Genomic DNA, 12580 nt, shown 5'->3' with positions numbered 1-12580 from the left:
GGCCTCTCATAAGGTAAGATTTGGTTCCTGCCCTGGAGAAACTGATAATTTGGCAGAAGAGGTGGGTATACAGTAAGGACATCTGCAGTATGTAGCACCTGCTATCACAAAGGAGAGACTGAGATAAGAGGAAGGAAGACAGAAAAGGAGAAAGGAAAGAAGGGAGGTAGAGAGGAAAGATAAGCCAAATATAATGATACAATGATAAAAGTGATAAAGAAGAAAAATGTCATTTTTAAACAAAAGTTTAACGTTGAAAAGACAGTAGAGAAAGACTGTCCTGATAACTATTGCTGGAGAGTGCAGTTTAGCCCATTTAAAAGAATTCACCAATATGGAATACATGTACAATAAAATATTATTTAGCCTTAAAAAGGAAATTCTGACAGGTGCTATAAGAAGAACAAACGTTGAAGACACTATGCTAAGTGAAATATGCCAGTCACAAAAAGACAAATACTGTACGACTCCACTTATATGAGGTGCCTAGAGGAATCAAATTCATAGAAACAGAAAGTAGAAAGGGGCTGGGGGATGGGAGGGGGAATGAGCAGTTATCACCTAATGGGTAAGGAGCTTTAGTTTTGGAAAATGAAAGAGTTCTGGAGGTGGATGGTAGGGATGGTTACACAACAATGTGAATGTATTTACTGCCAATGAAATATACATATAAAGTTGGTTAAAATGGTCAATTTTACTTAATGTAAATGTTACCACAATAAAAAATATCTAGTCTTTAAAAATGTTTTGAAAAACTCCCCAAGATTCACTTAATTGAACACTCTCACTACAACTTCAGAAAGCAGAATTCAATCCTGCTAACTTATGAAATGGGCTGTGTCTCTTAGGTTTTCATGTGGATTTAGATGAGGAATTTAACTTCAGAGATGCACAGAGTAAAATGCATTCTCCTTCACTGGTAACCTCTGTGTTTGAAAGGAAATGGAGGCAGAAAATGCATTCAATTCTGTGGCCACCATGCAACCATAAAGCTGAGGGCCAGCAAGCTTAACCTTTTTTCTCTTCCCCAAAGCTTGCCTTTCTCAGAGACACAACAGTCCAATGTCTGCTCTTTAATTTCTTCTCTGTAGATGAGTCCTTACACAGGCACACAGGCAGTGTTATTATTTCATATCTCAGCTCCCAATCCTGAAACTCAGTCTCTGGTTTCCCTGGTAGCTGTCATTTAAATTGACTGCAAAGTAAACTTTTTTCCTGTGAGAAAGAGCATATTTTAAATCCTGCTTAATTTACAGCTTCCCCTTCTGTGTTTTGAACTTTCAAATATGGGTGTATATAAAGGAATTTTTATCAGACGTCTATGAAAATCATTAAATAGAATAAACTTTGAGAATATACTTTGGTTGAGCATCTTTTAAAAATAAACAAATTAAACATTATCCTCTGGAAACTTCCAGAAAACATTCTTTTGCTAGTGAGGAATTCAGGTTCAGTCTGGTGTTATGCAAATTCATCATGATGTTCAGCAGACAAATGAAGGTGCTTACTGGATTGCTCACAATGGCAGCAGGTAGAGGAAAACCTAGATAGGAAACAAGTCTTGAAAATGACCTGCCACCCCACCTCCATGGATGGTCTTTTCTTAAAGACCACCATAAAACCTCTTTCTGAAAGCAGCTTTCAAGTTCAGAGCCTCCTAAGCTTAGTATCTGAAATTCAATCTATGCCTAAAACTTTTTATGGTAATACTTCTGAATTTCATTTTTTAATTCTTGCTAAATTGAAAATCATGCCTAAACAATGAATCTGAGAAAATGCACTTATATTTCCTGAACAATAATAAACGGTGGATGTAGCAAATGGAATTAGGTAGTAAAATCAGCACCCTTTTTTATTTACTGTTGATAATAATGACTCTGGCTCCAATTTTTATAAAATCTAAGATTTTCTTAGCGACATTCATGGGAAATTAACATATCCTGGGACAACTTGTAGTAGATTGCGGTGTCTGTCCATGTTGTCTACCTAGCAACCTTTCACATCTCTCTTCTTCAGTAACACACTTGTTCCCTTGCTCCGTGGGGATATTATTTGTTTACTGCTGCATAAGAAGTTACTAAAAATTTTGTGAACTAAAACATAAATGATTTATTATTGCTCATGGGTACTGTGAGTCAGGAATTCAAACAGGGCAGAGCAGGGTGGCTTGTCTCGATTACACAATGCCTGGTGCCACAGCTAGAAGACTTTGAAGGTGGAGGGACAGGGGCTGAAATCATGTGAAAGCCCATTCAACCCACCCACCTGCTGCCTGTTGACTGGGGCACCCACATGTTGCCTCTGCAGGTGGCCTGGGCTTCCTCAGAACATGGAGGCTGGGATCTAAGACGACTATCTCAAGAGAAAGAGTGTGTGCCAGACATAAACTGTCTCATTTTTGTGCCCTTCAAGAGCTTCAAGAACTACATACCATTTCTGTAGTATGGTTGCATGGGGCCATCACAGCCCCCACCCAGATTCAAGGGGAAGGAACATAGGTCCATTCCGCTCTTAGTGGGAAGTGTGTCAGTCACACAGCAGGAAGAACCTACACAATGGAGTAAATATGTTGGTGTGGCCATCTTTGGAAAACACCATCTGCCAAAGTTGGGTGTGTGACCCAAGCGAAACTGATCTGAATATTTCCCTTAGAATGATCCATAGACCCTGAGAGAAAGAAGTTCTCTATTTTCTTAGAGTTTGAAGGGTGTAAATGGAGGTGGCAGAAAGCAACTTCTCTACATATGGAAAGAGTCTAAATGCAGAACTGAGACCGAGTAAAAATAAGATGTGAAAGGAAATAGAGAAAGAGGTTCTGCTGGTATTGCTGCTGTCCCTCCTGCACCCAGCACAGTGATTGGCATGCAGTAAGTTGTCAATAATAACTACTGAATGAATAGAAGAAAGTCCTAACAACTGCAACACAATCAAATGTGGATAATACTATTTAGAATAACAATTCAAAATATCGATGGTCCTTATTAACCTGCGTTCCTTACTTTGTGCATGCTGTGTTTGTCTACATGTATCTGTGTTCTTCGGGTCTAATGTTACCCATATACCTGATTTCTTTCTTTTTTCCCTGTTTTTTTTTTTTTGTTTTTTTTTGTTTTTTTTTGAGATGGAGTCTTGCTCTGTCGCCCAGGCTATAGTGCAGTGGCACAATATCGGCTCACTGCAGACTGTGCCTCCCAGGTTCAAGCAATTCTCCTGCCTCAGCCTCCCAAGTAGTTGGTATTACAGGCGTGCTATTTTTGTATTTTTAGTAGAGATGAGGTTTCACCCTGTTGGCCAGGCTGGTCTCGAACTCCTGACCTCAAGTGATCCACCTGTCTCGGCATCCCAAAGTGCTGGGATTACGGGTGTGAGCTACCATGCCCAGCCCCATCTACCTGATTTCTAGGGATGACTCCTTGTTCTCTCCTACCCAGTTGGGTGCTATTCCTGTAGCTAGAGCACAGTTAATTTTATTTATTATTGTTACAGGCCAAGGTCATTTTCCTAAAAATAACTGCCTTACTCCATTTTTCTATGAATGAGGTATTTATTAATAGATACTGCAACTCTTCCTTGTTTTATATCCCCCAGGTTTTTTAAATTGGCTATCGTCTTACCTTTGTGCCTCATATTTACACTTAAATAATTTTTTTTTTTCAGTGATTTTAGAGTTTTGCTCTTAGGAGTGGTTCATGTACATACCCCAGCTGCGAAAACTGGCTAATACATGAACTACCTACATGAGAATCACTGCAGAACTTTCGAAACTACACAAAGCTAATGCCCTGTAGCCCCTTCCCACAGGATTAGAATACTTGGGTTTGAAGCATGGCATTTATATTTCTAGAAAGCTCCACAGATGATGTCAACACACACCTAAGAGCCACTGGGATTTACAGAGTACTCAGGATTAGAAGTAACCCAGTGGGCTCACGTTTTCCTGGCCCTCAAACCTCTAACACCATTCTTGATGTCGAACTCTTAGGAGCGCAGTTTACAGGGATGTAGAAGAGTTCTCTTATCCCGTCCCAGCCTTAGCTTCCAAGGAAAGGTGCAGATTCCACCATACATGCTCACCAAGGAAAAATGGCCTCCTTCTCTCCCCCAGGTCTGGGCCGGGGTCCTTAAGAGATGGTGCCCTAGGAAGTCTGTGTATTGCCTGATCAGTGGGGACAATGAGACCTGGGGTGAATCTGATGAACTTTCGCCTTTCCTGTTCCCTCTACAGGAGGAGCCATTAAATTAGATTCCTAATGTACCACATTCCACCAAGGAGGGTGAGAAGGCATGTCTGAAGCCTGAAACAGATGTGTATTAGAAACAGCCTGATAGCCAACCTTCCAAGGATATTTCTTAGGAAACTGGAAGAAAAGCCTTCAGCTGGCCAGCTCTGCTCTGACCAGGCTGGGGTGGAAGGAGCTTGGAAACTCCAGAACATAAACTGGAAGAGTATTTCACTTAAACGTCATGCTTCATTTTAATTTTGTCTGGCTGAAAAAGGGCCAACTGGGAAATAGCTTTTTTATTTCTCTCTTAGTATAGCCAATGAAAGCATGGATTTAGAATAATTGTAAGGGGCAGTGGGCGTGTTTGCAGTTCTGCAAGAACAGTTTGCACAGCTGCAAAAGGGAGTTTTCTGTGTGCTTTCTTCTAATGCGGGTGTGGGCTTGACGTCAGCGGTGGCTCAGAGCATAAAGACCAGGTCCCACACCCTCTCCCAGCACTCACAGAGCCGCCCTGCCACCCCACCCTGGCTGCTTCTTCTCGAGTGGGCCCTTTGGGGAGGTGCCAGTGTTCTGCCTGTGAAAGAGAAAGCTGTACAAAGGAAGGGTGGAGCGCAGCATTTGGGCCAGGGTGACAGACACAGGCCATCATGCTGCAGGGCGGACCTGGAGGAGATGCAACAGACCTTGTGGTGGCTGTAGCTTTGGCATAAAACCTTTGTTTCCATCTTTGCTCTTAGCTCATTTAGAAAGCTTCTCTTTCTTAAATAGGAATGTATTTTAGATGTGTAAAATCTGCTTACCATATTCTCTTTTCCTAGTTGCTCCCAACCAATTTTGAAAACCTATTTTGTTCGAATTGTGCCCATTCCTAGTCCAGTTTTCGAAAAATCCATGTCTTGAGAAGCAAAGATTATTAGGCCAGAAACATTTTCTTTCAGGTGGAGATTTTCACAGCGAGTAGATTGTGAGTCTGCCAGGATAACGTAATTCTAATTTAGCCATGGGCACCGTGACAAGGAGACCATTCCCACAGAATCGTGTTAGCACTGTGAGCATACCTTGAGCTTCCAGTTCATCACTTTTCTGTTATGGCTCTGCTGCTAATATGAGTTGCTGGTATCTAATCTTGGCAAGTCATTCAACCTGTTAAGGCACTCCATTTTTTCATTTGTAAGAAGAAGGTGATCATTTCTATTCCATCATCAAGTTGTTATAAATATAACATTGTGAATGTGGAGGTGCTTTGAAAAAGAAATGCTAGACATGAGCTTTAAAATGTTCAGGGATAGAGGAATGGAGATAATGAGAAAAATTCCAAGGGAAGCAATGAATTCAAAAGCACCATCTGCCAGCTACATGCTCACTACAGGGAATTTCAGACTCCCCAGCCCAGTGGAGAAATGGAAGATCCAATTAGACACGTCACAGAGCAGCAATGAAAAGATGTTTCGGTGGACAGTGCTTTTTTATGACTTTCATTTAATGGCACTCACAGACCAAGGACTATAACCCTCTGTCCCTGCCTCTAGTTCTCCCCAACTTCAATTCACTCCATTCCCTGCTGTTAGACCAGAAACAACTCTGACCATAGAAATCAAGAATGCTAGAACTGGCGGGGAACTGTGAAATCATTTTATAGATAAGCTGGTTGATTTGTGTGTGTTGCCAGCTCTCTCACTCCAGCCATCAGTGACCACCCCAGATAATTATTACTGTCTATGATCCGTACGTAATTTTATCCCATTTCCTTTTACCACTCCCATTTTCCAGTCAAACTGGAATACAGCCTGTTACTTGGAAATTGTATGCTTTTTCAGGACCAAGAAATGTGGGAGGGGCAACTTAAGTAAAGGGAAGAGCATGGTTAAGAGCACAGAAGAGGATGATAGAAATATATTCAAGTGAGGTCAGGGATGTGGACTGGAGGAGCTGAGCATTGAAAGGTGCTGTCTTAGTCCATTTCACTGCCACAACAGAATCCCACAGACTCAAACAACAGAAGGTGGCTTAAACAACAGAAATTTATTTTCTCACAGTTCTGGAGGCTGGAAGTCTGAGATCAGGATACCAGCATGGCTGGTGTACTAGTCCATTCTCATTCTGCTAAGAAAGACATACCCAAGACTGGGTAAATCTTGAAGGAAAGAGGTTTAATTGACTCACAGCTCCACATGGCTGGGAAAGCCTCGCAGTCATGGCAGAAGATGAAGGAAGAGCAAAGGGGCATCTTACATGTGCAGGGGAACTCCCCTATTTAAAATCATCAGATCTTGTGAGATTTATTCCCTATCACAAGAATAGTATGGGAGAAACCACCCCCATAATTCAATTATCTCCACCTGGCCCTGCCCTTGACACATGGGGATTTTTACAGCTCAGGGTGAGATTTGGGTGGGGATACAGCCAAACCATATCAGTCGGGTTCTGGTGAAGCCCTCTTCTTGGCTTGCAGATAGTTGCCTTCTTGCTGTGTCCTTACATACCAGAGACAGAGAGAGAGAGAGAGAGAGAGAAAGAGAGAGAAGGAAGAGGATGTCTTCTAAGGACACTAATCCCATCCTGAGGGCCCATCTTTATGACCTCATCTAACCCTAATTATCTTCCAAAGGCCCCATCTTCAAATACCATCACTTTCAGGGTAGGACTTCAATATATGAATTTGGGGAGGGCAGACAGAAACATTCAGTCTGTAACAGATGGGTAAGCTTTTGATCGGTGGAGAGGAAAGATCAGGGCAATTATAGTTGCACAGTCACACAGAATTTTAGGAGAGAGGTCAGAGATTATCAAGTCCCGGGATTTTTAGATGATCTTCTAAATATTGCTAGGGAGCTCCCCTCCCAACCAGGGAAGAGGAATGGAGAGTTGGGGAAAAGGAAATTCGCGGTTCATGAGAATCTGGATTCTGTATTTGTTATCAATAAAAATTTTTTTTAAATCTGCTTTACTTATAAGATTTTACCCAAAGAAACGGTTTTGAGCTGAAGACAAACAAGCAAACAAAGGTTATAAGAAAATAAATATCTAAACTGGGAGTGGCCTTTGTAAATGACTGGAGACATTTTAGTGAAACTGGAAAATTTCACCTGCATCTCAATTCTCCTTGCCCAGTAGCTCTTCTTTGACGCTCCCCTTTCATAAATTTTCTCTTTTATTTCTGATTAATGCTCAGATATAGTGTTTAAAAGGTTGAAAAGATAGGTGTGGAAACAAAGTTATGAGATTAAAAAGTGAGACACCAAGAAGGACAAAGAAACTTCCAGACAAGATAACAAAGATAAAATCAGGCTCTTTTCATAGTAGGAAGAATAATTCAGAAAAGGTTTGCAGAATATAGACAACGGGGAAGAAATTCCAGAAGGTATTATTGGAATTCAGGATAGGATGGAGGAATAAAAACTGTATCTGATCAAACAATTCGAAGAAAGTAAAATTCCTCTGCACCATTAAAAATAAATAAATAAAAATTGATTGTCTTAGTTTTTAAAAAATATTTTAAGTCAGTTCAGGCAAATAAGCTAATACAAGAATGTTTATAGGCACTATCTTAGCGAGGTTGTTTTCAAGTAAAATAGATATAAGGAAAACAGGGAATGGAAAAAAGAAGGGGCTAACTCAACTTTTATCATCACATTAAAAATTATTTTTATACTGTGATATTCCCAGTGGAGAGAGGAAAAGAGTTCAAGTAAAGTAACATGACACTTCTCCCACCCCCCCATCCTCCATGGAGTAAATGCTTCTCTTCTTGCCATCAGGTTCCAAATGAGGGTGTTCACAGGGCAATTTTTCCAAAATGGGTCAGCATTGTGCATACCTGACCTGAATTAATAACATCCCTGAAGGAGTTCTCAGTTTGATGTTTAACCCTAGGTTCCTCTTAAAGAGGGAATGTGGTAGTAGAAAATAATCTAGGGAAAAATCCTCACTCACCAGAGGCCCTACCCTTTCCAAAGAGTATTTCCAGATAACTCCTGAACAGAAGGAGGGGTCACTGCCAAGTATTTGAGTTGAAATCTTCACAAACGGCAATCCATACTCAAGTAGAAAGTTGCCTCTACTCACCAGCTTTGCATACTTGTGCATATATACATATAATCACCCCAAGGCAACACTTAAGGCTGAAAGGCTGAAAGCCTTCTTAGTGGTAAAGCTTTACCTATAATGGCCTCACAAATATTTTTCTGAGTACCAAGAGCAGTTTTTCAGAGAAAGGAACCCAAAATATAGAGAACAGAGATGGAGGTGAGGTAGCCAGCCTCCCAGAGAGTCCCTCAGTGATTTGTCCCTACTGGTATTCACATCCTTGTGTAGTCACCTCCTACACTGAATTAGGTTTGTCTTTGTGACTAATAGAATAGGTCAGAAGTGATAGCTTGTGACTTCTGAAACAAGGCCACAATAGACAATGTGGTTTCACTCTCTTTAAGATCACTGACCCTGGGAGAAGGCAACTGCCATGTCATGAGGACACACAAGCAGCACTCTGGAGAGATTTATGTGGTGAGAAACTGAAGCCTCCAGCTAAAAGCCACATGGATGAGCTTAGAAGAAGATTCCTCCAATCGCAGTCAAGTCTTTAGAAGACTACAACCCTGGACAACATCTTGATTGTAATCTCATCAAGGACTGTGAGCCTGAACATCTAGCTTAGCTACCCCTCAATTCTTGACTCTCCTAAACTGGGGTAATAAATGTTGGTTGTTTTAAGTCACTAAGATCTGGTGTGATTTGTTATACAGAAAATGAACTAATACAGAGGGGCTTCCTGGCCAGGCAGGGAGAAGTCTCATTCTGTGTTAGGGATGTGATCAGGGGTAATACTAAAATATCTTTTAAAAAGAAAAATGATTTGAAAAGTTATCTGTAAGCCAACATAACACTTATTCTAAAATCTGACAAAAATAGCACACAGAAAAGTACAGACAAATGTCACTTTAAGAATATACAGACAAATATCATAAATATATAAGAAAATACAGTAATATATGAAAACTCATAATCAATTGGATTTTGCTTTAGGATACAAAGATATTTTAATGTGGCCATTTATTCATCCAGCATATTTTTTGAAAAATTGATTAGTAGAATGTATTACTAAAAAAAAAACTATATGATTGTCTGGATAGATGTCAAAAGGTAGTCAATGAATATCCAATATCCATTCTAATAAAACGCATACATCCATAAATAAGTATTAAAATTTAAAAACAAATCAAGAAGGAAATTTACTTATTTTGAGAAAAAAATTTGTCAAATGAATAACACACATACTTAAATGGGGATAGCACTAGTGTTTTTACATTATACTAAAAAAAGACAAATATAATCAATTCTATACTGTTATGTTTATACTATATACATCATGATATATACACTACCTAACATTTTCCTGAAGGCCCTAACAAATCCAATAAGACAGGTTTAGTAGATACTGTTAAAGGAAGAGACAGATGACTGGTATTTGCAATATGATTGTATCTGAAAAACAACTAGGACTAACAACAGGGAGTTTAGGAAGATGTTCACGTAAAAGAAAAATGACTATGAAACATTTGTTTATGTACCAGCATACCCAGCAATAGTTTAGAGATAGCTAGATACTTTATAAAGTTCCAACAATAGTTTCTATGCTATTATAAACGGGGTTTTTTTTAAATTATATTTTTCTAAGACTTTCATGAAAAAACACTTTATTAAAAAACATAAAGAACTTAAATAAATGGATTTACATATTGCATTTCAATTTAGAAAGAGTCAATCTTATATAAATTCTACTTTCTCCAAAATTAATTTATAAACTTAACACAATCCTACTAAAACTCCTGTGATAGTTAATGTTATATGTCAACTTGATTGGGCTAAGAGATGCCCAGATAGCTAGTAAAACATTATTTCTTGGTGTGTCTGTGAGGGTGTCTTGGGAAGAGATTAGCATTTCAATCAGTAGACTGAGTAAAGAAGATGACCCTCACCAATGTGGGCAGGCATCATCCAATCCTTTGCAGACCTGACTAGAACAAAAAGGCAGAGAAAGGGCACATTTGCTCTCTCTGTTTGAACCAGGACATCCATTTCCTTCTGTCCTCGGACATTGTGCTCCTGGTTCTCAGGCCTTTGAACTCAGACTGAATTACATTACTGGCTTTCTTGGTTATCCAGCTAGCAGATGGCAGATCACGGGACTTCTTAGCCTCTATAATCAAGTGAGCAAATTCCCATAGTAAATTTTCTCTTCTCTCTCTCTCTCATTCTGTCTTTCTCTTTCTCTCCAATATCCTATTGGTTAAGTTTCTCTGGAGAACGCTGATTTATACAAACCCTAATTGCTTTTATTCTGTTTTTTTCTATTCTTTCTTTCTTTTTTTTTTTTTTTTTTTGGTGGGAGGGAACCTACATTGATTCTAAATTTTCTTTGGAAAAATAAATGCATGAAAAGATTAATGAGAATGGAGACTTGCCCTACTGATATCCAAACCTACTTTAAAGCTACAGTAGATAATTGAAACACTTTAATTTGACACAAGTATAGAAAAACAGTCAGTGAAACATAATATAGGATCTAGATTAAAATACACATATGTGTAATTCATTTTCAATGTGTGTAATTCATTTTAAATATAAAACATAAAGATGGAATTTTAAAATAACTGGAATATTTCAATATATAGCAATATGAAATGTTTCATAGTTCAATATGTAGCATAGCAACAATTGGCTGTCAAATTGTTAAGAATAAGTTAAATTCATTTGGGTGGAATTTATTTTTGTGTAGAATGAAAGATATAATATTCATAGGTTATTTTTCTTTTTACATTTACAAATATTAGGATAAAATGTAGACTAATTTTTTATGCCCAAGGTGGAGAAGGCTTTTCTAAGCCAGCCACAAAACTGAAAGCAGTAAAGGAAAACACTAACTTTATGACTTTTGTTTTTACAGAAGCTTATGGTACTTTAAATCAAATCTTTCAGTATGAGTGCTAATAAAAAAGTGTTATAAATATTTTCAGCATATATTATAAATGTGCTATACAAAGAGTGATATATAAAGAGTTTTTAATGTATCAGAAAACATAAACAAAAGAAAAGTTGAGAAAAATTAAGCAATTGGCAAATTACATACAAATGAGCATTACTATCTGAAAAGTTGTTGCTTGAATTCAATGTCAGTCAAAGAAATACAAATTTTAAAGAAATCAGAGATGACCAAAACAAATAGAAAAACATTCCATGCTCAGGGATAAGAAGAATCAATATTAAAATGGCCATACTGCCCAAAGTAATGTATAGATTCAATTCTATTCCTATTAAATTACCACGGACATTCTTCACAGAACTAGAAAAACACTATTTTAAAATTCATATGGAACCAAAAAAGAGCCCAAATAACTAAGGCAATCCTAAGCAAAAAGAACAAAGCTGGAGGCATCATGCTACCCAACTTCTAACTATACTACAGGGCTACAGTAACCAAAACAGCATGGTACTGGTACAAAAACAGACACACAGACCAATGCAACAGAATAGAAAACCCAGAAATAAGGCTGCACACCTACAACTATCTGATCTTCAACAAACCTGACAAAAACAAGCAATGGGGAAAGGATTCCCTATTTAATAAATGAGATAACTGGCTAGCCACATGCAGAAGATTGACACTGGACTCCTTCCTTACACAATATACAAAAATTAACTCAAGATGGATTAAAAACTTAAATGTGAAACCCAAAACTGTAAAAATTCTGGAAGACAATCTAGGCAATACCATTCTGGACATAGGAATGGGCAAAGATTTCATGACAAAGACACCAAAAGTAACTGCAACAAAAGCAAAAATTGACAAATGAGATCTAATTAAAGAGTTTCTGCACAGCAAAAGAAACTATCATCAGAGTAAACAGAAAACCTACAGAATGGGAGAAAATTTTTGCAAACTATGCATCTGACAAAAGTCTAATATCTAGCATCTACAAGGAACTTAAACAAATTTACAAGAGAAAAACAAATAACCTCATTAAAAAGTGGGCAAAGGACATGAACAGACACTTTTCAAAAGAAGACAGACATGCTAGCAACAAGCATATCAAAAAAGCTCAATACCACTGATCGTTAGAGAAACACAAATCAAAACCACAATGAGATGCCATCTCACACCAGTAAGAATGGCTATTACTAAAAAGTCAAAAATCAAAGCTGACAAAAACAAGCAATAGGAAAAAGACTTCCTACTCAATAAATGCTGCTGGGATAACTGGTGAACCATATGCAGAAGATGGAAGCTCGACCCCTTCCTTATACTATATACAAAAATCAACTCAAGATGGATTAAAGACATTAATGTAAAACCCAAATCT

The 12580-nt window shown here is 38.3% G+C and overlaps 1 protein-coding gene across 1 annotated transcript in view; it reads left to right on the top strand.

Moving 5' to 3' along the window:
* SNX18 (sorting nexin 18) overlaps nt 1-8941 on the top strand; it is a 284676-nt gene extending 275735 nt beyond the window's left edge. Inside the window, exon 3 of the mRNA XM_063622651.1 lies at nt 8654-8941. Within this exon, the coding sequence (XP_063478721.1) occupies nt 8654-8661 (8 nt within the window). The 3' untranslated portion in view covers nt 8662-8941. The remainder of the gene's footprint in view (nt 1-8653) is intronic.
* The last annotated feature ends 3639 nt before the right edge of the window (nt 8942-12580 follow it).

Source organism: Symphalangus syndactylus, chromosome 18 (assembly GCF_028878055.3).
Source record: "Symphalangus syndactylus isolate Jambi chromosome 18, NHGRI_mSymSyn1-v2.1_pri, whole genome shotgun sequence".
NCBI classification, from domain to species: Eukaryota; Metazoa; Chordata; class Mammalia; order Primates; family Hylobatidae; genus Symphalangus; species Symphalangus syndactylus.
Note: the sequence above shows the minus strand (reverse complement) of the source record. Positions and strands in the feature narration are given on the sequence as shown.